The following is a 25,011-nucleotide window of genomic DNA, read 5'->3' as shown; positions in this document are numbered from 1 at the left end:
CATGAGGTCTTTTTCTGCCGTCAATCTTCTGTTTCTGTGTTTCAACTGCTAACCCCAGCTGTCCACTCTCCAGTGATAAAGATTACAAGAGAAGCACCAGGACTGCATGCTATTCTCATAAAAGACCCCAAATCAGGAAAATTTCACTAGATAAAAGTGCATGTTAGAGATAAGAACCATTTTTCTATTTTTGTTTTATGTCTGATTTATTTTCGGCACAAGTGACATGAGGTATATTAAACATTCATTTTAGGGAAGGGAAGGTCTCAGAGTTGAGCTCAACCTGTGAGTGAAGCAGAAACTTTTATTGTCACAGTAAATGTACACTTATCAGCATACATTAAAATTGTCTTCATTGGCTTGGCTTTCTGCTGTAGAGCAACTAAAATGAATCAAATCAGTAGCCTTTAAAAGTAATAAAAAGCTTAGACAAGCAGCCTACAGTTGATAGAAAAGCATAAGGAGGCATGATATAGACAGTAAAAAGTATTTCAATGCAGCCCTGTTTATTTTGTGATTTTTACAGTACCGCCCAATGGCCATTGTAGTTCACGGGAGCATTTCATCATAGTTAGGATGATTCCTTGAGAGTCTTCTAGTTTAAGTGAGGGCAGTCTGGTGTTATTACCTGCTGAGGCCACCTCATTTAAGTTACAGGTAGCTTTTCCCAGCATTTGATGGAGATGGTACAAAGAATCTGCCAACAAGATGGATATAATCAGTTTGGCTTAAGTAGAATCTGCTATGAAATGGCCATTTTTTTTAAAAATTGCTCTAGTCACAATGATGCAGAAGCATTTTTTGGGTCAGCCATCCCTAGCAATGAGGCTGCCCTTTGACATCACCTTTACTCTGGGGAGAGAAAAGATAATAGATCTCCAAACCTATTGCTCCAGTGAATTCTATTTCCTCAAAAGAAAGGTTGACAAGATTACATAGTGGATTGAAAAATCAAGACCTTGTGAATATACATCATTTCCTCCAACTTTGGTCTTTTGTGGTCCTTTGAAGCAAGAGTAAGAAAGACCTTCAGGGTTACATTTGGCCTTTCAGACAACCGCAATGACAAGACTGTAGTAGTATTTCAGAAATGGACAGGACTAATGTCCCAAAGGTATTTTTTCTAAAAGACAACTGGAATTCTTGGGTTTTTTTAAAAAAATGTTTCGCTTCTCATCCAAAAAGGCCTGGGTGATTTGAGAATCTTCGAAATCATTTGGACCAGGCTGATGTTCTCTCCACCATTTTCCTCTTTGTGTTTATGGAGGCAGAAAGGCACTTGGTAAGAAAAAATTACTTTCATTCTCATTCTTAAATCCTCCCTTGGGGGAATAAAGCCAAAATTGTAGCCCAGCTCTTCAATCAAAGAATTTCAGCAGATGTGAGAGATTGCTGGGAAATGACGGACAGGAAGAGAAAATAAAACCACAGATATAAGAAATTTTTAGGCATCCGGAGGAAGTGAGTTTATGGCAGCAATCTACCCCAAATGGGGAAACCTCTGGAGGGAAATACTTAAAATACTCCAAGATGCTTCACTTTAAATAACTATTAATGAGGATGAAATTATCCTCTTGTAATTATTTATTTAACCCTATCCCCCTCCAAAACACCCCAACTAGCATTAGAGATATCTTACTGAAATCTGTAATTACGATTTCCTTCTTTTGCGAGAACACACCCTAATCTGGCCTCCCCATCCTCTGAAGATCGCATGAGAACAGGGTGTGATTTCAAGAATAGTTGGTGTTGCTGAACACTAGTATGTCATTCAAAATATTGCGATGTATCACCTTTGACACTTCTTAGGTTCACTTTCACTGTTCTGTAAGCATCTGTATGAAAAGCCCGGCCATCCTTTTTTAGCCTTGAAAACTCATGTGGATGGCAAACCAGTGTGACTACCTGTGAGGTGTTCTTTGCAGAAAATTGGATGGGCCATCTTCAGTTCTAAGGTATTGCATTACCCCATCCTTAAAACAGTGGGAACTGCACTCTATTCTTTCAAAAGTCACTGTGCTAAAATAGCACCCAATGTAAACACCCCTGCCTGAGCTCTTGTACTTTTTACATTGGGCTTCATCTTGCTGGACTACTATATCTTTTCCTTTCTTTTGAACTGTCCACTTCTTAAAGAAAAATGCCTTCCTTTGTTTGGCTGCTGCACTGTTTGCTGGTGGCTGCAGAGTTCCAAAACTACCCATCTCCTCTCACCCCTGTGTGAAACTGAAGCTTTTTGGCAACTGATATTGGGAAGGCGGCTCAAGAGAGGGAAAGCATGCAGCACATTTTGCTAAGCAGATTGCTCTTCCACATACAGTAAAACTAGGTCATGGAGAGGTGTATTCTTGAATCATGGCCTTTGGCTTTATTTCTAATACTGGTCAGGAAAACATCTGACAAAAGGTTAAATCCAAAGAGCAGTTTTGTTTCATCCTGTGATATTAATAGAGGGTTTTGAACGGTAACAATTCCAAGGTAATAACTAACATTTCCTGTGTAGTATTTTAATTTATAAAATGTGCATTTTTCCAGTTTTTCCACAATACCTAAGGGATGCCTGGAATATTTATAAAATACAGTGAAGGCATCAAAAACAATATTTACTCAACTAGCATATGAATATCCATTTAATGTTAGATATACCTGCATGAAGAACCAAGAGAATTGGTGGTAGATGGCTGATAAACACAGGACCAGAAAAGCATCACAATTAGGTGTTTTCTGCACCAACCTCTGACTACATATATTGGGACCAACTCAAATTGAAAGTTTCTACGATGTGAGCATAAACTGGTGAATAGATGAGCTTTGTAGAGGGGAGGATTTTGTATAAAACTAGCAAGAATCCAAAATGTTCCTGTCCTCGCCTGTGAAGTAAAACAACTCCTGAAACTACTTCCTCAACAGATGCCAAGAAAAAGCATTGTATGTATTCTTAAGAATTTTACAAATTAACAAGTGATTATTGCACTGTCTTGCAGTATACGTGGGGGTGCAATAGCTCAGCAGTTAAAGATGCTGAACTTGTTAGCTAAAAAACAGACATCCTGGGTTCAGGACCTAAGCACTGCGCAACTGAGTAAGTTCCTGTTACTTGCTCCAGCTCCTGCTCATCTAACAGTTTGAACGCACGCAAAGGGAAGCAAATAGATACCACTTTTATAGGAAGGTAACAGCATGTAGTGTGCCTTAGCGTATACTGTAGTCCTGCTGACCACATAAACATGGAAGTGTCTTCTGACAGCCCTCTTTGCCTCAGCTAAAAAACTGAGATGAATACATCCCCCTATAGTAAAGACACAACTGGACAGGGGAAAGCTTACTTTTATCTTTTCAATTGAATAAGCAAGTTATTTTAATATATTGGTTTTATGTTACTTTCTCTCTTTTTGACTGAAACTAAACAGTATAAATTAAATATCTAATAGATCAGGGGACTTCAGGGACCACCAACTTTATACTTTTAAATCCCACAGATCATCAAATTCATAATTTTAAGTTCTGCAGATCACTAATATGACTTTTAAATGATATATACATTTGTAAAATAATGATCAGAAAACTTTCATTTTATTTATATGAAATGCACCTATCTATCATAGCAAAATTATAAATGCCTTTGTAATCATAACAAAATCTATAAAGGCTGTTTAATTGTAACAAAATTATTAAAGGTAGTGTAATTATTACAAAATAATTGAAGCTTATTTGACAGTGGCTTACTGATGTTGGGAAAGTCAATCGCATATTCCAGAGCTGTAACTGTAGTCCCTCCCCACCCTTTCCTCTCCTCTTTTTGCTTTTCTTTTCTTTCCTTTCTTTTCTTCTTCCTGGACTGGATTAATTGCTCTCAGATTTCTCCACAGACCACCAAAATTTTCTTGCGGACCACCAGTGGTCCACAAACTACAGGCTGGTGACCCATGTAATAAATGGTTAGAAAATTAAATATTTTCCCAATAAATATTTAAAAAGTAAATATTAAACTTCACAAAGAAAGTAATTCAATATCTAAGTTTAAAGATACTATAACTCTTTGCAAAGGTTTTTTTTCTAAAATTCTTCACTGTGAATATATACCCATGATTTGTTTAAAATTTTACAAATTGTTAGACATCTCTACCAACTCTTTAAAATATCTACCAGTAGGAAAGACAGAATTAGATAGCTAACCTATTTATTAGGCTCCTATTTTTATTTAAAATATTTTCTTTTTAATTCATGCATGTAAAAAAGGATATATAAATGCATATTTTTATTATTTTATACTTTTATTTTGGATTGATGACAAAATAATAAAAGAACTGAACTGAAATATGCCTAAATAGTTGTCCTGCAGGCAAGAAACAATAAAATACCTGATTAAACATTGTTCAACTCCCGTAACATCACATTTATCCTCAAAGCTGTCAAGCATTTTATTTTGTTATCAAACCTGTTTCCTTGGGCTTAAAATTTCCTGAATTCAAAACAAACTTTTTGCCAAAGCATGGGAAAGAATAATCTATTTATTTTCCTCAGTTAAATATTATGTGATTATTTAGCAATTAAACTTCATTTTCAATCATTATACCACAGGTATACTTCTTTTAGTTCTGTTTACAAAACATTCAGTCTATCTAAAATGTCCGACTTACCTTAGAAGAAAGAATACACATCGAATCTAATGTCCTTAGCATTCTTTTATAAGTCTGTAATGAAATAGTTTTTAAATGTTCTTTTTTTAAACTAGCATTTGTTATATCTGAAGTAATTCTGCAAATAGATCTTACAAGAGGCAGTTTTGAATTAAGCTTTGTCATGCACTCAGCACATAGATCACAACATCAAGAAACAGGAACAGTTTTAGAAGAGTTTTATTTCAATCAAGTATTTTAAAAAGCATTACGCACCCCCCACCCACCCCAAAACACACCATAAAAATACAAACAGAAATTTCTGCCTTTACCCCACTTCAGGATACCGGCCTGATCATGGGGCAGGAAATACCCTGAGGCCTCAAATTTCCACACTTGGAGCTGAGAGTAACCTCCATCAACCATTCCAAATATAGCACCAATAAAAATACAGACAACCCTCTTACCCTCCCCACCCTTTCTCAGGCCTGCTCTGACCAAACTAATACACACCCAGGGCTATGTGCACTCAATCATACTGCACCAATGCAAGATTTGAACTTGAGTCCAGGTCCTGTTGAAATTCTTCCATTTAATGAGTCCTGGCCCCTTGACATTGGGATGACAGATTTGTAAAGGTATAGACTAGCTAGGCTAGATGGGACATACTAATTCATTTTTCCCATAGCCAAATTTCCTGTAACATGTTGGTTATGTTACAAAAATAGGCCTTAGGCCTAATTCATTATCATAATTCATGCAAATTCAGAGCTCGGGGGGTTTTGGGGGGGGGACAGAGTACACATACCCTTGAAAATATGCTCCATGTAACCCCTTTTGAACTCTCCTGTTTTCTGGATGCTGAAGTTCTGGAAAAATCCTCTATTTAAAAATAAAGTATTACAAGCATGTTGAGAGATGAAATAGTACAATAGAGCAAATTCCTCACAATCCTAGTTAGTGCATATTATGGGTTGAGCAATTTGTTTCCTATTGACCCCACCCGTAAAGGCAGGTATTCAGACTGATGTACTGTGGTTAAAACGTGGGGCAGAAAATGATATCAAGGGTTCTACCAAACCACTCCCTGAGGAACCCAACCAGCCAGAGACCTTCCCCAGTGTCCACGTTGCTTATTTTCCCCAGCTGTGTGAAAATCAAGGTATTTTAACATACCCTCCTGAGCACAACTTTTATGGAAAAGTAGAAATCTTCCTTTTGAAATGGGGATAGGGTGGCTCTAGGCCAAAAGCATCTTTGAAAAGTCTTATAAAAGATGGAAGAAGCAATGTAATTAAATCATGTTATTATCAGGGAAGCAGAGGCTGGACCTGGAGAGGCTGATTTAAAAACTTACCCATACAGGATGTTAAATTAAAAACAACAATAAAACTTGGGTCTGCTACCACTCCACCTCAAGAGAACATGTATGTTGTTGTTTTTTTAAAATCTGAAAGCATGAAAGTGGGAAAAGGAATGACAGGACTCAACAGACACTGGACTGGAAGAAGACTGAAGTCAGAGATGGAAGAGTGCCTTGATGCTTCCTTTCCCAAACGAGGTAGCACAAATCATAAACCCACCAGGAAAGATGGGGGGAAAGAGAGGCACAAAAAGGTGAAAACTGAGCCACAGTCCGTCTTTCCACAGAGAATGTATAGCATCCTGACTAGCAATATCCACCCTTCCCACCCCTGACCTTTCCCCACACAAAACCCTTGACCATCTTGCCCTTTTTGTTCCTCTCTCCCCTCCCCCCAATACAGTCACTATCTAAAGGCTGTGCCACTAGTTTCCAACTATTAACTAACATGGAACATCCATAAGTGGAAAGTAGCAAACAAGAAAGCAAGTCTGGGTGCCCACATTATAAGAGGGGGCCACAAAGTCAGAACAACCACTAAAACCCCTATTTCTTTTTAGTACATATATCTACGCTGTGCACAAACATTGATACACAGATGAAAATGCACATCTTGAAGAAGAAAATTCAAAAACTAATGAGACATCATTAGTCGAAACTATTCTCATAGACACTCACGTATATAGTATCATACACACATTCTGTGATGCAACCAACAACAATGTGCAATTAACAATCAATAATCAATGGAATAATTGTTATGAAATATAAAATTATTACTAACGTACAGAACTTTGGGGAAAGAAAAATGTGCTTTATGTTCAATTTTCACAAATATAAAGCAAGCTTACAGAACAGGAAAAAGATGTACAATTTCAGCTATGTCTCAATTATTTTAGTCAGAGATGTGATACAAGCAGTCCTTTACTTATGACCATTTGTTCAGCAAGTGTTCAGTTACAATGAAGCTGAACATAGGGACTTATGACACATGCCCGAAGTTACAGCCATGGCAGTGCCCTGTAACATAATCAAATTTCAGGTGCTTAGCAGCCTGCCCATATTTACCACCACAGGGACACTTCAACTCCTTCCATTGCCTATTGTATCCCCTCTCCCAATCCCATTTGGCTCCCTGCTGCCTTTTGCTATGCTGCCCCAGTTGATCTTCAGTTTTCTTTTTTTTTTTGCTCTACTGCTGACAAGGTATGTCAAGCCTGGTGGTTGGGCTGGGTTGGTCTGAGGCCAGCTTTGTGCTGCAAAAAAAGGACAAAGAAGCTTAAAAGGGCCACAGCGCAACAAAACACCTCTTTGCAACATGTTCCGGGATGTACGTGGCTGGCTTTACACTATATAAAAAGCAGGGAGGGGAGACCCACAAAGCATCTCCTTTCATCAAGTTTTACTTTCAGGTTTCCCCCTTTTTTTATAGCACAAAGCCAGCCCTATTTGTCCCCAGGAGCACAGCACAAAGGAATATTTCAGCTCTGGAAAGAACTTTGTGCTTCCCCCCACCCCAATCTTGAAGACAGTCCCAGTACTACCCACTAGCCAGGATGGATAAACCTTGTCAGCAAGAACATAGTAGCAAAGCTCAAGTTGGGGTAGTGGAGGTGTCTCTGAGTGCTGGATGGCGAGGGCAACTAGAATTGGAACAGCTGCAGCTTTCCAAGGCAGGGTGCAGGACAGCCAAAAGTGCAAAGATTTTGGGGATGAGGTGGAGGTTGGGGGAGAGATAGGCAGACTCAGATCTGAAAGAGACCAATCTTAGAATGTTTGGAGTGGGTCCTTGGCTAATAATCAAAATTTGCTTAATCGCAGTGACAGGAACTGCCAGGATTGTGGTCACTATGTAATGTAGTCACATTATGTCTCACTTTATGACTGCATTGTTTAGCGATCAAAATTCTAGTCCCAATTATGAACATAAGTTAAGGACCACATTTATCAGGTTCACTAACTTTTTTTAAACTATCAGTTTTCAAACAGGTCTGGAAGAGTAAAAGAAAAATGTCCACAGACAGTGGTAATTCTGGACAATCAAATGAATTACCTCTTAACAAATTGTTTCCCAGGAATCAGCACCTGTTTGCAAAGCAATAAAAACCCAGAATTGCAATACATTATGTATCTCAGAATGCATGCCAGACAAACAAGTTGCTACTCTAAAAGCTCTATAATTCAGATTTTCCAACTTCAGATAAAGAACCTATGCTGGATTCTACGCATAAGTATTTAAAAGAAAGTCTAAATTTACTAGAATTTATTCTTAAATGTGCACAGCTTAATCCCCATCTTCACATGACCTTCAAGCCATCTAGACAAGCTTTTCTAATACTAACCACACCAAACTACAATACCAAACAAACAACAAAAAAGGAGGAGTTGGAAAAGGAACATCAGGCTGTCCTAAGACTTTTGGATATATATCCAAAGGTAACACCACAAAGGATTTCACAAAATTTCAAAATAAAGCAAGCACTTGAAAGGAAAAGCTTAAGCGCAATGTTTCACCCATTCAATTGCCACCACCTCTCCCCATATACCTTGCACTCAGATTTCTACCAGAATGTGCCCTATCTGTTCAAAATCCTGTCATGGCAAGATGAACGGGAAGAATATACAGCAAATCCACTTACCATATGTGATTTTGAACTGAGTTAGGCCACACTAAAGAAGAACTTTTATCCTGCTCATCAGCCTCTCACAGAAGGAAGCCCCTTTATCGCAATGCCCCTGAGCCAAGCAGCTCAACTTTATCAAATATAAAACACCTGAATATCTAAAGTTCGTTAAGATTCTAAAAAAGCCCCAGCAGACACTTGTTTAAAACTCTGGCTGGGAGAAGAAACAAGTCACACAGATTAACTAATATAAAAGTAGCTTCCAAAACTAGAAAATTAGCTGTCTTGTAACAATAGGCACCCAAACAGTGAGACCGCAAAAGAAGAGGAGCAAGAACATTTAATTACCTATATAAGCCTGTTTAGCAAAGAACAGCCTTCAGGCTAAATGGACTGAGCAATTTAGGCTGCATGCCAATGTGCACTTCTGGTTGCTGGTTTTCTTACAATAAGTTTCAAAGAGACTTCCCTGATTAGATGCTGGTTTTCTTTCCTCCACAAGTCACATCACCAATTCTGCCTCACTTTGTAGGGACAATAAATGCCAAAATACCATGTTCATCTGTCAAGAAGTCTATGACTACAGTGCTATAAACGAGAGCATGGGGATATTGAGAGTAGAGAGATGAAAGGACTTTGTGAAAGAGAAAGTAGAGTTCAAAGAAAAGACCAGGAGGCAATCCAAAGCATCCATGCAGTCTACTATATGGCTTAGGTTTCAAGACTATACAGTGAAATTTGGCAAAGTAGTGGAGAACATATTTTTTAAATGAATAGTGAGGAAGTGATAAAGGAAGTACTCTGGAAAGATAACTGAAATATCAATTTCAATGGAAAAAAGTAGGAGTCGAACACAAGGCTGCGTTTTTAGCACAGGCAGCTTTGTGCCCACCTGGGGACATTACTTCAGAAGAGATGTTATCAACCCATACAAGATGATGGGGAGAAGGGCACAACAAAAAGATGGATAATTTCAGGCAAATTCTGGTAGATGGTTATCATGGGTAAATTCAATAAGAAGCTAAAGTCTTGTTTTCAGTTACAGAAGCTCAGACAGATCAGAGGACATTTCCTCACAGGGGCTTGCAGCTACCTCGAGGTTGATGGAACCATGGCTCATTACCAATCGAAGCCGTTTGGGTGGAGCAAAAGGAGGAAAGGAAACCATCCGCTTAGGAAGATGCTGCTCCTCCGCTTGTTCCTCCTCCGTCTTGACTGAAGGGGGATGCTGCCAGCACTGTCTGCCTCCAAAAGGCGGGCCCTCCAGGCGGACGTGAGCGTACTGGGAAAGTTTGGGGTCTACCATTGGTAATGACAACTGAGATTGGGGCAAAACATGAGCTTGGCGCTGGGCCGTGCTCCTTGGTCTGCACAGACTGGGTGAAAGAGAACCTGAAGAATCAAGGGGGATTTGCTCTCCTGAATGGAGAACCTTAGATCCTGATTCATAGGTTTCCTTAACATTATCATGACTCTCCGTATTCCTTGAATCATATTCCTCGGTCCCCTGGCTAAACTCCTGATTGGTGTTTTCCTCCTCAACGTCACACACTACTTCCCTATGAAACCTTGCCCAGTCCAAGGGAATTCTCTTCCCAAGATTCACTACCAGGCTGCCCTGGTTGGCCAAGCCAGGGCTTTCAGGGCCATTGTGCATCTTTGCAAGAGAGCAGCTTTTCTGGGCCTTGGAGTAGCAATTCTTGTTTCTCAAAAACTGCCTGAGGTGCAATACAGATAACACAGGAGAAGGACAACGAAGCAGAGACACCAGAGGCTGCTTACGGAGCTTGCATCCATGTGTTCTGCAGGCCAAGCAGTTGTGCACTGGGATATATAAAGGCTTGAGCATTTTAAAATACCAGCGAATGGTATATCTGTGTGCAGCACCTAGAAAAGGAAAAGGGGTATCAGTTATTAAGAATTTTACTCCATTTCCCAGTTTCTTATTATTATTATCTACTGCTGCCATATCTTCGCTACACAATAGGCAACTTCCATTTCTCCCTTGATTTTTCAAGGCTTTAAGATGATGGAGTTGGGTGCTTCATTATCCATTCGACACTAACATCCATAATCCTATAAACCTTTTCTTTAAACATGTAAATATTTGACGCTTTAAAACAGATCTGGCATAGATAACCTCACAGTACTTGTCAGCAGTCTCACAGAGAAGCTGTGCAATTTTTTGAAATCACAAAGTGCAAGATCCCAGAAAACATTAAGGATAGCTTATTTTTCCCACTTTGGAGCCAAATATCTGAACATTTCCCAATACAGGAAGTATGCTAGGATACCTAATTAGTTCTGCCAGGCTATAATCTAATACTGCAGCTAGGCTAGGTCTTGAGTATCACTTTAATAATATATATAAATTACTACTTTAGTTTTGCTACCACAAAAAGTTGGGGTAACTACTGCTATGGAACAAATCCTGAGACTGACAGGGATGTAACAGTCTTCATTATAATAGACATTATGATTACACTGCAGGTGATAAGCAAATCATATTGTCCTGCACAGCACTATGATGCACAAAATCTATTCCAGTTAAGTATTTTTGCATATCTCACCATGTAATTGTGATTTCCTGCGCCGGGTTTTGTGTCCCACTTTCACATTACGTTGAGCAAGCTTGCAAGACTGATTTTTCCACCTCTGTAGACGGCCGTCTGTCTCTCTCAGTAGGTATTTCTCACTGACTGAGGTAGGTCGCAACGGGGTCTGATTCAGGAGGCGAAAAGCTCCTTCCCCTTTCCTAAGGAAAAATTGAGAATGAAAAACAATATCAGGAGCAGCCCAGCATTAATCAAAAAGATCACTGCTTACTCAGAATATTTATACATCCTTTTCTAACCTTCGAGAAAACAAACTCCAAGGCATTTGCCAAATGCATGAAAAATTAAGACATAGTACTAAAGATGAAGAGATTTCCCTCTGATGAACTCTGTGTCAGGACAGTTATACCTTCCTCTTCCTAGACTTTAGATGCTACCATCGATCTTTCCAGGACTCTTGCAATAATAGAAGAAAAATACTGGCCCTCCCCTTTCAAAATCCTATGCTCGCTAGCAACCATCCCTTGAGAACTAAGGCTTGTTAACACCTGGGTATTAAGCAGTCTACTCTTCTTGCCAGAAATGATTGCTGAATGTATTGGAAGATTGGGGAAAGAATTAATGGAGATTATCATTTGGTTTCCTTTCCTGCAACTGTTTCTCAGAAACTGAGAAATCCAACTCCCAATCAGCTCCCAATAGTTTAGATTCTGCTCCTTTCCATTTTCACCTTTCACAAGTGTGGCATTCACATAATTCATTGTTCTCCCCAAAGAAGCCGTCACCATAGAAGCATGTGATCTCATCATCTGGCTCAATGTCCCGCAGCACCTTGACACAAGCAGTGTTTCCATCCATTGGGACAAACTACAACACAAACAATGGGTTGGGGATAGAAATAGCAGGGGGGAAAAGATAATCAGAAAGGTAAGAAGCGGATTCAAGAAGCTCATAGGAGAGAAGGAGAACGCAGCAGTCTCCTCCTCTCCTTCAGAAAATCCACAATTCAAATCAACTCTTTCTCAAAGCTATTTATTTAAACTTCTTATGCCTTTGTAGCGCAATTTTGCAAAACAGGATATCAAAGGGAATTTGATTTTACTGACCCTAAACAATGGAAAACTATAACATATTCTGAGAATTATAACATATCTCTGAGACTGCCTTCTACCTCAAAGTTCCCAGTAAGATCCTATAGAGCTAGTCTCCTCCAGGTTCCATCAGCTAAACAGTGTCGGCTGGTGGGCCTGCAGGGAAGAGCCTTCTCTGTAACTGCCCCGGCTCTCTGGAACCAACTACCCCCTGAGAATCGGACTGCCCCCACTCCATTGACCTTCCGGAAAGCGTTGAAGACCTGGCTTTTCCAGCAAGCTTGGAGCCATTGATCTCGCAATTTTATGAGGTCTGGCCTTGAATGATATGTATGTATGTACGTATATAATTTTTAATGAGGTAGAGCTTGTAGGGTTACAAAGAGATACTTTTCTACCTCAGACAATTACAACTCCTTCTAAGGGTTTTCCAGACACTTCTACAGTATATTGTGCTCCTGATCGATTTCAACCTCTCCCCAAACACATTCCCTCTCATTCCTATTCACTGAAGTCAGTAATATGTTTAGACTTCATCCCAAGCTTGTATTCTTGTATTCCAATTAACAGCATCCCTTATCCCAAGAATATGGCAACACAGCTTACCTTGCAGTTTGGTCTGCAGTCTGTGGATAGGAATTACATTTTGCAGGGGAACAATAAGAAGAAAAAGGGAGATTTTTAAAAAGAGGTAAACATGAATTACAAGTATTCTTTCTTAGCAGAAACTTCGCAACAGAGAAAATTTGGTCATCTTTTCAACAGTACATTTTGCTTTATCTGAAAGCATTTACAAATCTGAATCAATTGGGCAGGTGACATGTAAATTATAGAAATCCAATCAAAGAAAATTACTATATTTGGCTTAAATCTTCATTCGTATATATTACAGCAAATCTCTCTCATTCACTCAATAATTTGCAAATATTTGTGCCTTATGTCTTGTACCCTCTTAGGGAAAATGTTAAAATATTGAAAGGAAATAAGTTTCCAAGAAAGTTCAATTTATTATTGCCTTTTGCAGTTAAATTCTGAACCCTAATTTATCAGATAACCCCTTGGTCATTTGAAAGCCTTACTAATACAGCATTTTAAGCAATTAACAACTAAGAAAGCTTTCTTAAAAGATTATTGCCTCACAAATAGCTGGTACCTAAACATCTCCCATTTTATCTATCTAGAAATATAAAAAATGAATAAATAATAAATACATAAATTTAGAAGATCTTATTCTGTTTGCCTTTTTATAACTAGTCTTTATATAAATAACACAAGTTTAACATTAAATGTTTATGGAATTTGTTTCCAGATTCAAAAAAATTAAACAGCCCTCTATTCAATATAAAACATAGAATCCTGACTAGATATTCAAATACATTTAGGATAAATTCCTTAAACTAACTAATTTTTAATCTACAGGCCACCTATATTGATAATTAGCACCTATATATCCCCCAATTGTTAAAATAATCACTTGGCAAATGCTTATTTTAGAAAATAATAGATGAGATAACTTGCACAGATGCACATACAGAGTGACATAATTAGGCCACTGACTCCAAAGAAACTGCTTCTGTCCGGTCATTAACTGGGCAAATAAGGAGGTACATTTGTATTTCTTTAGAACCAATTGATCTTTTAAGCTCTGGTGCCTTTAAGTTTCAGTAATTCTACCAAAGAAACAACTCGCTACAATGTCTTTTTTCTTGCCCTTTTACTAAAATCTAAAAAAATCTCAAAAGAAACCATTAGTAGCAACAATTCACCTATATGTCATCCAAAGACAATGACTGTTATAGTGAATATAAAAGATACCTTAGCATTATTACCTAGTCAATCATATTAACTAGGAAAATATATTCATTTTTGTAAGAGAAAACGTAAACAGTATCTAGACATCAAGATTCAAACAGATTTTAAAACATTGTCAATGAAATATAATGCAGGTTTTGGCAATAACTTGTCAAGTAGAGTCCTGTTTGTTTGTATTTGTGTCAGAAGCATCTACAAAGCTATCTGAAATGAGATTATTAATTCTTAATACTGTAATTAGGACCATGCAGCAGTTCAGATTTGAAGATGGGAAACTGATTCGGAGATCTGGAAACACTGACACAGCTCCTGTAACAATTCTGTAAAGAAGTTGTGTCTTTCCCTTGTTTCACAATAGCCCAAGAAAAGGTTTAAGAAAATGTCAACATGTCTAATAAGCACTCCCCACATGAGCTTTGAATAATATACTCTCAACTGAATCCTGGTTGCTTTATTGCCCCATTAATAACTGCATGTTTGCTAAATGCCAGTCTTCTCTACTGCTTGTTTCTGATGTATCCCTACTGATAGCTCTAGAAAATTCAATTTCCCAAATACTTAACTAAAATATTATTTATTATTTACTCTCTGATCTGGGATAGATAACTATCTTATTCCTACTCATCAGCTGGTCTAAGTTATAAGACCACTTATATGAGACTTACCATTATCATTTTCATAGCAATTTAAACAGTTTGATGGAACTACCTCTCTAGCTTGCACCTGAAGGCTTCCACCTACCATGATTAATGAAGGCTGCAGGCCCTAGCCAAAGCTGGGCACACTGTTTCCGGGTGGAGTACATGATGCTGAAGTCATTTTCACCTGCTCGGAGGAGGCTCTCATCGGGTTCTGTCAGTTCTGCAATGTAGCCTTCTAAAAGCTCCAGTTTATCATTCTTTCTCCTTATGGGAGAGGGGAAAAAAAATAACCTTACCTATCCAGAGGATTATGCTGCTGTAATCTTAAGTAAAACGTGCAAGAGCAAATGCATGGCTACTTGATTGTCCACTTCTTTGCATTTTAGATGGAAAGGAAGCTTTTCTAATGGACATGCCCTGTTATGAAATACACATCAGAAAAAGCACTCCTTACCCCTCCCTTTATTTTCCTCTCAATGTTGCTTTATACATTTTGGGGGGTTTTATGCGTCAGCATTCTATTTATATTTATTTATCTCTTAATATAATCCAGCATGCAAGTTAATATTTTTTTCCACATGGGGAAGCAATTACAGTATGAACTTACCATGATTTTGTAGACACTACCCGGGCTCCATTTATTTCTAAGGAATATCGACTACAGCGTCTGATGACAAAACCGCTCTCAGGAAGGAAAATGCGAAGGTACCGAAAAATCTGAGATGGGTATGGGAGAGGGGGAAGAGAGGAAGAAGAGTGTTAGACATGTTTTCTGCCTTGAGTGGTTTACAAAAAATGTCTTTTCTATGAATATATTTATTCTCTTTCCATATAAAATGTATCTCACTATAGTTCATAAATGATTTTCGTTCTATCAAGCTGACATTCCCATCAGTTGAAGATGCTTAAAACTTCAAACGAAAAACAGATAAAAAAAGAAGAAAATGATACTCCTTGGTCCTTTCATCTACCACCAGCCTCTATGGACATTCACTGCCAGCTTATGTTACAATTACATGCCCCATATTTCAATTTTAATAATAAACAACTCATTATGGAACAGCCTTTCTAAACCCTAACTACCCTGCTGACTATAGGATAAGAGCCATAATGTAATAATCCAAAAAAACATGATTGGTATGAAAAAGTATATATAAATAACTTTTTCACACTTCAGTGTGCTTTCCAGCCATTAAACAGACAGAAACCAGGATTGTACTTGAGTCTTGAGGGCAGCTTCCTGCTGATGACTCCGATTTGCAAAATATTGGCAGGCCCAGCCACCCTGCACCAATGCTTGATATGCTGCTTCTAGGTCCTTGCGCTTCCGAAAAGCTTCTACTGCCTCCCGTAAATGATGCTTCCTCCTGATGGCTGGGAGTGGGCTATAAAAATGAAAGAGGAAGAATTTCTTTTGTAACCTTTCCCCCCACTTCAGGTATTCTTTGACTTATGACCATTAGTTCAATAATCAATTAAAATTACAATGGTCAAAATGGAAACATTAATTGTTACAGCACCCCTGCAATCATGTGTTCAAAATTCAGGTGCCTGGCAGTTTACTTGCACTAACAATCATAGACATGCTGCAACTGCCCCCCACCTGCTTATCTTTCCCATCTCAGCTATGCACCAGTGCTTGCAAATCTGCTGTAGCACAGGATGCCTCTGCTGGATTCAGAGCCCACCAATAAAAAAAATCTGGTCCCAATTGTATGTCGAAGACTACCTGTACTGTACTCTCAATCCTCACCATTTTAATATTCAAATATATAAAAATCTTATCTATTTACAATCTTAATTTTCAAACCTATTTTGTATCCATTCCTAGATCTTACCTTACATTCATTTTATGAGTCTTAAAGCCAAGGTAGGAGTCAAGAATTAACGTCGTGGCAAGGTCGTCATTCTCACATAGTTCTTTTGCAGTTAACCTAGTAGAACCCATCTTCTTTCTAGAACCATGCTGTTCTCAACTCCGCTAGCCATAAGAGAGAAATGAGAAAGATAATTAAAGCAAAATACAGGGAAGTTGGGAATCTGAATCAAAACTTCAATAAAAGCAAGATTAGCAAATATTAAAATGAGTAGAAATATTCCCTACAACCCCTACCATAATTTTACCTTGCTATTTGCATGTACACTGAGATTTTAAGAAAGTCAACTTTTATTAGAATGGTTCTAATAAACTAAAACTAATTTTAAAACTACTAGTAAAAAATAACATCTTTCCACATCATATCTGTATTATGTTAATGCTGCCACTGTGTATATTTTTTATTTGAAGTATAAGCCAAGAAACATTTTTCATACCTGCAGATTAATCACTAAGAAACTGAATTGATAAAGAAAATTATTTCATTATGCTTTATATTTGATGTAACTTTTTAATATTGTGACAAATGTCACAATGCCACTTTATTAAGCCTGAGCCTCATATAACGTTCATTTGATCTGATCAGCAAAACAAAATTCTCCATGGTCAAAGGGAGGGGGAAAGCACTGTAAAAATCTCTATGAAATATTTCTTACAAAAATGTTTTTAAAACGTATCTTATAACTCAAAACATGAAATACAAATATTTTAATCTAAAACCTTAAATAATTCCTCTTTTATGTTCCTCAAATTGGTGCCCTACACCAATAAATTCCATCTGGTGGAATATTTGTGAGAGATGCCCAGCAGGTGGCAGCATCTGATTAACCTTTGTAGGGCTTAGAAGACAATCAGGGTTAGACTTAGTCCTGGATAGAACACCAGCAATTCCTGAGATGTAAAGTGGTTTGGGATATCAAAGCAACATTGTAAGGAAATGGCAAACTGCTTGCATCAGCAAAAATGAATTTGATTAGAGAGATTACATTTTAAAATACAAAAAGATTCCACATTATTTCTTGAATTCTTGCCTCTTTCTAGTTCTGGTTATACTGGAACTAGTATTCCAAACTTGCTGATGCTTGCTCTCCTTTGTTGATGCATTTTTTCACTTCCTACTCAAAAGAGTTGTGACAGACTTACAACAGGATCAAGACTTAATATTCTTTATTAATCATAAACTGTATAATACAATTAATAAATGGTTATAAATTGTACATTAAAGCAAAATACGTGTCTGAGAATAAAACATTCTAAAAATTTCAGGATTTCTCTCCTGCATCATGTTTCTATGAGAAGGAGCAGAGAAATAAATATGTAATTGTTTTTTCTCCAGGATGTCAAAATAACCAGACTTTAAATTTTTAATTTGGTCCCAATCTGTTAAAATATTTTCTCTCCAGTTATGGTATTTTAAAACTTTCAAAACATTTAATACCACCTACAGAAAAGATACACTTTACCAACCCTTACAAATAATATTTTTACATAGCTCACTGCCTTAACAGTGAATATTTAATACCCAGAAGCCCTATAAAATGATGAACAAACCCACTCTAAAAATCAAGCAAATTAGGCATTCTTCAACAAGAATTTTCAAATACTAGCTGGTTTACCAAGCAGGCTTATTTGTTGTTTGCTACCCCTACTTCCAAAGTAGTTTGGCACATATAGGATCTCATCTGAATGTTCCCCTATGTTACTGAGATGAAAAAAAAATAACAGAAATTACACTGTTGTTTCTCAGATTCATCAAATCCCTAAGGATTTTCTTGGTAAAATAAATAGAACTTCTTCGTCATTCTTCCCCCAGACAGCTAGAATTGCTGGTTTGAGAAAACTTGTTCTCCAAGAATCGAGGCCAGGATAGTCAGCTTTATCCATTAGAACAAGAGATACACTGGAAATTGACTCTAGAATCATAAAAATATCAGGATTCCTCTCGTGTTTGCATCTACCAGATAGTTGATCCAAATACTATGTATTTATTCATTTAATTATCTATTCACTCAGTCTAATACATTAGTCATAGACTCTAAGCTTACATTTTCAATGAAATGAATGAAAATGTTACTGCATGGATGTCAAACTTGCTGTGTCACATTGCCATCTTGACGTTTTTCCCATTCGCAAAGCTAGGATGGACATGGCCTACATTTGACACATCCAGCCTGCAGGCTGCCAGTTTGACATCCCTGTCAACGTCCTGTGTGGGTAGTAGTACACCATCATCTTTCAAGGCAGGCAGAATCACCCCTTCTCAAGATAGAGTATTCATTACTCCTCCAATCCAGCTTGTGTCACCTCCTTAGAAGCCTTCACCAACCAGGAAAAGCAGGGATCCAATCAACAAGTAGCAAAGCAATGTCACAAGCATCCTATCTATCTCAGGACTAGGATGAATAAACACATCCCAGATAATTTTGAAAGACCCCTATTTCTTGTACATAGACTTGTCCACTTGGCTTCTAACTGAAGCAAAGCAATTTATATTCCAGACACCCTGTAAACTCCTTCACTCTTCATAGTTTGTATTTCTGTTAGGATTGTTCTTATTATGAAAACAATGCCTTCAGGTTTTGCAAGAAAACATCAATTGCTGAGTTAGGAGCACCATGATACTGTGAAAACTATATTGGGATATGAAGTCAATATTCTTGTCAAGCCTTTGTTTCTAACTTACCAGCTCCTGAGTTGTTGTGGATTACAGCAAGATATACTCTAAATGCAAATCAGTTAATGTAGGTTTTCTTTCTTTTGCAACTAATCTGTAGCTGATTTCCATTCAAATACTGACCAATCCCAACTATACTTATCTTCCAAACCCAGCCACCTGTTGTCTCCTACTTAATGATATAGCTAAGGGCAAAGTAATCATTTGAAGTTAGAGAAAGCTATACTCACCTGAAATGAATACCTTATTTTAACTGAACCACAATTTATTCAGCCTAGTTCTCTGATTTAACATGACACACTGAACCACAAACAGGATATTTTTAGCCTAGGGAAGCGATGGGGAACGTTTTTTTATTTGTGTGCCAAAAGGATGTGTGTGCGTGTGTTAGCATGGACGCATGTGCCCACATCCGTTCCCTTTCCCCCATGCATGTGCACCCCCACATGCTGTCCCTGCGCACAACCTCCCCCCCCCCCCATCCCCATGCATGCGGATAGACCTCACTGAAACCTGGGATGGTGGGAAAAAATGGCCAAACCAGCAAACCAAAGTTCTGGAAAAATGGACTTCTGGTTTCCCCATTGAGTTGTTTTTCACACTCCAGGGCTTTAGGAAGTTTCCCTGAAGCTTCCAGAGTGCAGAAAACAGCACAACGAGCAAACCGGAAGACCATTTTTCCAAACTTCCAGTTTGCCCGTTGGGTGGTTTTTTGCATTCAGGGCTTCAGGGAAGCTTCCCTGAAACATCCAGAGGAGGAAATCAGCTGGCTAGCGCAGGCATGCATGTTGGAGCTGACAAAGGACAACGCTTTGTGTACCCTTCGATATGGCTCTGCATGCCACCTGTAGCACACATGCCATAGGTTCGCCATCACGGGCCTAGAGTGTCAGATAGATCCAATGTATGTTATTAATTCATGATTTAATTACACTATATGAAACAATAAAATAATATTGTGGCACAAAAGAGATAAATACAAAATTCCTATAGTTTAAAAAGAGATAAATACAAAATTCCTATACAGTAGTTTAAAAAGTCAGGAATTTGTGGGCCGGATGCCACAAAAAATAGTCGTACAAGTTACCCAGATTTACACAGTTCTATATCTTACATTGAAATTGTTTGAAATTCATTAACTCATTTGCAATTTTTTAAAATTTGTACAGCAAATGTGCAAAATACCATAAAACCATTGTACTAAACTGAATAAAGCAGATTTTCATCTTTCTACACCACTGTGACTATTTCAAGGCAAAATTGTTGAAACCATTATACTTCATCACATATACCAGGAGTGAAATGTTTCCAGTTCACTTGTGCCTGTCGGTCATTGGAGAGCCGGTCATGAAGGGAACACGAGGTTCCATCCACCTGCCTAAATGCTGCCATTTGGGTTCTTTTACCCTTTGTGCATACCCAAAGCATTCTGTACATGTGCAGAGGGTAAAGGAACCCAAATGGTGGCGCCCGGGCGGACCCTCACACTGCCTTCGTAACCGACTTTCCAACGACCGACAGGCATGAACGAACTGGAGCATTTCACTCCTGACATACAGTGTGAAGTATTTCTTCAAAGTATTCTTCTAAAGAGATAGTGTGTTAATTAAAGATTGCCACAATCCATTTGTAAGGAGCACAAGTCTATTAACATGCAAGTTCCAGTTTCATAATCTGGCCCAAATCTTTTCCCGACTTTAGTTTTCTAAACTATAACAGGCTACAGCTTCTTTTTTTCTTCCTCCCATTTCCCAGCAATGTCAGGAAAAAATAGCAGTTAGTCTTCGATACGGCAGAATCCTTGCGAATGTTTATATAGCATTATATAATTTAAATAATTTTTTATGAGTAGATAAAAAGCAATGATTCTTAACTAGACTAAAATTTGTAGAATAAAGATGGCAAACTATAACCCCAAGATTCCTGTAAGTGCTGCTAAACATTTGTGGGAATATGTTACCATATGATTTACAAAACTTGAAACTGCATGCGCTAACATAGTTTTAAAAAACAAAAAATGCATCTTTAAAAGCCAAAGAAAAATATATCCAATTTGCATCGTATGGTCATGTTCTAGGATTCCCTTAAAAAGTTAAATGCAGCTCTGTGCTACCACACATTGCCCAATGCACATCAGGAAGTGAAACTATGCCCCCCTCCCCCCATTGCACATTGGGAGGGCATCAAGTTGGGCAAAAGAACACAGTCAAGACAACAGCATGTTTGCTATTTCCAAATGTATAATTCTGCCAGCCTATTTTTCAAAAATGTTTCAAACTAAAATCCTCTTATTTAGCTTGTGTATCACACTGCCATCAATCTAAACAGGATTTATTGGGTGAACTATATTTGGTTTCATTCATACATCCCACTAAACAGCAAATAAGAGATCCACATTATAGCTGTTTGCACTGTATGAACAAAATTACTGAGATATTTTTCTTAAGAGTACATTCACATTATTAGTTTTATGAAATATGCAAGATGCACTACCATAGTTATTGGAAAAAGTGCAATATTCCAGGCTGTTATGAAGGGGAAAATATTATGATTTCATATACCCAAGTCCTTTTCAGAAGGAGTGGATATCAATTAGTGATAACTGCATACATATAAAAGAACTCTAGTGAAAAAGAATTGCTGATAAACAGGAAAGTGCCAACACAAGAGAATTATTTGTAGCTGGATGTTGAATCGTCCTAACCTCTGAAAGGTACTAACGTGACAGATACTGAAGAATCAGCACACGTTATTTGTTTCTGATACACAATAGTAATTTTAAAAGTATCAAAAAAAGCTTAAAAACGTGCCTCAAATACCGTTTCCCCAAAAATAAGATCTATCCTGAAAATAAGCCACATAAGCATGTTTTATGCATGCACCTAACATAAACTGTAGCCCCAATATAAGTCCTACATTGTGGCCAGGGCATGGGCACATTGCCTGGCCTCCTGTTCTGTTGCAGACATTAGCAAGTAGAAGTGGGTCAGCGACCACGTGGGGTCCTGCTGGACAGGATTGCTGAAGCCACTGCCATGAGGCAATATGGGTTAACCTGGCTACGGCGGGGGGGGGGGGTGAGGTAAGATGGTGTGGAGCACGTGGGGCAGCTCCACCCCCCTACACACCTCATGGGCATGGCCTCCTGCCCTGTCACAAGGAAGCAGAAGTAGGCCTCCCATACATGAAAATAAAATAAGACACACACTGCCAAAAAATAAGCCCTAGTGCTTATTTTGGGCCCCCAAAGAAATATAAGACTTGGTCTTATTTTCGGAGAAATATGTAGCAACTTTATCTACAGCAGCAGTATGTGAAACAGTATAGGAAGTCTTCAACTTACAACCATTCATTTAGTGACTGTTTAAAGTTACAATGGCATTGAAAAAATGACTGACCATTTTCACAAACATGACAGTTGCAGCATCCCCGTGGTCACATGACCAAAATTCAGATGCTTGGCAACTAGTTCATATTTGCAAATGGATGGAGTGTCCCAGAGTTATGTGTGACCGTCTGACAAGCAAAGTCAAGGTAGAAGCCAGATTCACTTAACCACCTGTTACTAATGTAACTGCAGGGATTCACTTAATAACCATGGCAAGAAAGGCTGTAAAATGGGGCAATTGTCTAAATTAGCAACAAATTTTGTACTCAATTGTGATTGTTAAATAAAGGACTTCCTGTATGTGTAACAATGAGCAAGAGCTTCAAATCTGCTGTTACACTGGATTCAGATCCCGAATGCAACAGTTGTGGATAGGAAATTTCTGGATCAACTGTATAAAGAGAAGATATTTTAACACAGAACATTAGAACACCATATGCAGAGATAAGAGAAAGCTAGTTGACGCCACAGACATGTAATAGATTTGAAAAAGAATTTGATTGGCTGTCACCTTGAATTATTTGTAAAAAATAAATAAAGGTGGCATACAGATGAATACATACAAATTACACCTAATCAGACTTTTCCAGGCTAGTATCCCATTGATGTCTTGGACTAAAACCTGTTTTAAACCTATTGAGAATGCTGCCTAAAAATTAAGGGCAGGTCAGAATAGCTGACCTATATTGAGGGAAGGGGAGGGCCCCATCTCTTTGGAAGCAGCTACCTTCTGGGATGCAGACTACCCTCACCCTACTGACATTCTGAAAAACTGTAAAGACCTGGGTTTTCCAGCAGGCCTGAGGTCATTGATCAGATGGGATACCATCATGATCCAGCCATTAAGATATGCATGATTTTTTAAAAACTGTTTAATTGCTTTAACTCCTGGTTTTAAACCGTTTTAGGTTTTCAAATCCCAGTGAAAGGGTATGGCTAGCTGATGAGGCCAGAACAAAGCCAAAATAGATCTATCCTAGTCTCCCTTAATTTTCAAATTCAGCAAAAACAGATGTCATAGATAGATGTGTATATATATGTATACACACACACACACACACACACATGTATATATAAATAGCTAAAAGACAGATAGCGGTTGTTTCCTTTTATTTTTCTGCAGAAAGCCAGGAAAGTTGGGAGGAATAATAATAATAATAATAATAATAATAATAATAATAATAATAATAATAATAATAATAATTGTATGCCACCCCTCTTTGAATGAATGCTCCTTACCCGAAACTTAAAACTATCCCTTCATTTGAAGGGCAAGAGAGTGGATTTGAGGGAGAGCATGAAGAAACAGGGGGTTTTTTTATGATCATGATAGAGGCTTTTTGGGGATGAAACAGGAGAGGAGGGGGAAGGGGCGAAGGGGCTCTGACCCTGAGAGGAAAAAAAGCCAATTTTGGGGGCTTTGTTACCTCAGGATCTGGACTGGGAAGGGAGGGGACGAAACGCGGGGGGGGGGAGGGCGGCACTCTGTTTTGGCCCCTTCCCAACAGGCAGAGACTGACTAACCGACTTTGTGAGGGGAAAAGTCGAAGGCAGCCGCTTCCGCCCCAGCCTCGCGCCACCCTCATGCGACCCAAGGGAGATTTCCTCCCGCCCCCCCCCCCCGCGCCCCTCCCTTCGCGGGCTCCCAAGCGCGCACCGCGCCTTGGGGGTAAACCACTCGCGCGAGAGACAGCCGTGCTCTCCCCCCCCCCCGTCCCCCCTCCTTCTCACCCGCGGCCGTCCCCAAAGGACTTTTGCCCCCGCAACCTCCACCCCCTTTTCGCTTCCCCCCCTCCTCCTCCTCCTCCTCCCTGTTCCCTTTCTTCCTTTCTCTTACACGCAGAACCGCACGAGCGCTCCGTTTCTTATTCTCTTAAGTGTTGGTTCGCCCGCCTGGCGACGCGCGTGCGCGCCCGCCCGCCTTTCCTCCCCGTGCGATTCGCTCCGCCGCAAGCCTGTCAGTTTCCCGGCCCTGTAGTCTCGGGGCGCGGTTGGCTGCGCTCAGCCGTCAATCGCAGGCGGCCCCACCCTCTTCCCCCCAATGTGTCTCCATTGTGTCTCCCTAAAGCGAAGACAGCCTCCCGGACTTCCCACCCGCATGCTCGAGCATGATTGGTGTAGAGAGAGTTTCTTTGGAAAGAGCGTCTCGGTCTGTTATTCGATAGGGCAGATGGGTGTTATTGTTGATTCCTACCGTTGCTCACATAAGGGAAGGGGTGTGGTCGCATCTTATTCGACGATAGTGATGTCCATTAATTTTGAGTCCGCCTTCCGAAGTCGAATGAGGACGCGGCCCCCAGCCTAAGCGCCCGATTGGGCAAATAGGCTGCCTATCAAATTGCTTACCGCCGTTCTTCCTCCAGTCGCA

The 25,011-nt window shown here is 39.0% G+C and overlaps 1 protein-coding gene across 3 annotated transcripts; it reads right to left on the bottom strand.

The window, feature by feature from the left end:
* Positions 1–7,155: 7,155 nt before the first annotated feature.
* Positions 7,156–24,567, bottom strand: KMT5C (lysine methyltransferase 5C). Of its 3 annotated transcripts, none has more exons than XM_070729899.1 (9): positions 24,481–24,567; positions 16,544–16,686; positions 15,925–16,090; positions 15,313–15,422; positions 14,806–14,969; positions 12,859–12,878; positions 11,892–12,028; positions 11,177–11,361; positions 7,156–10,493 (listed from the first exon to the last, which is right to left on the bottom strand). In XM_070729899.1, exons 2-9 carry the CDS (start codon positions 16,651–16,653, stop codon positions 9,646–9,648), a joined length of 1,740 nt encoding a protein of 579 aa, XP_070586000.1. In that variant the 5' UTR covers positions 16,654–16,686; positions 24,481–24,567; the 3' UTR covers positions 7,156–9,645. The 3 variants fall into 3 exon arrangements, with proteins under 3 accessions (XP_070586000.1, XP_070586002.1, XP_070586001.1); XM_070729901.1 differs by lacking the exon at positions 24,481–24,567 and adding an exon at positions 24,168–24,217; XM_070729900.1 differs by lacking the exon at positions 24,481–24,567 and adding an exon at positions 17,613–17,696.
* Between the last annotated feature and the right edge of the window lie 444 nt (positions 24,568–25,011).

This window comes from Erythrolamprus reginae, chromosome Z (genome assembly GCF_031021105.1).
Source record: "Erythrolamprus reginae isolate rEryReg1 chromosome Z, rEryReg1.hap1, whole genome shotgun sequence".
Classification (NCBI taxonomy): domain Eukaryota; kingdom Metazoa; phylum Chordata; class Lepidosauria; order Squamata; family Dipsadidae; genus Erythrolamprus; species Erythrolamprus reginae.
Note: the sequence above shows the minus strand (reverse complement) of the source record. Positions and strands in the feature narration are given on the sequence as shown.

Bases quoted from the DNA above. Each gene is read 5' to 3' on its own strand.
- KMT5C (XM_070729899.1), bottom strand. From the start codon at position 16,653: ATGGGTTCTACTAGGTTAACTGCAAAAGAACTATGTGAGAATGACGAC. The intron at 16,091-16,543 runs GTAAGATCTAGG...TCATTTTTATAG, and splicing joins ACTCATAAAATGAATGTAAG to CCCACTCCCAGCCATCAGGA. The intron at 12,029-12,858 runs GTAAGCTGTGTT...TTTGTGTTGTAG, and splicing joins ACTGCAGACCAAACTGCAAG to TTTGTCCCAATGGATGGAAA.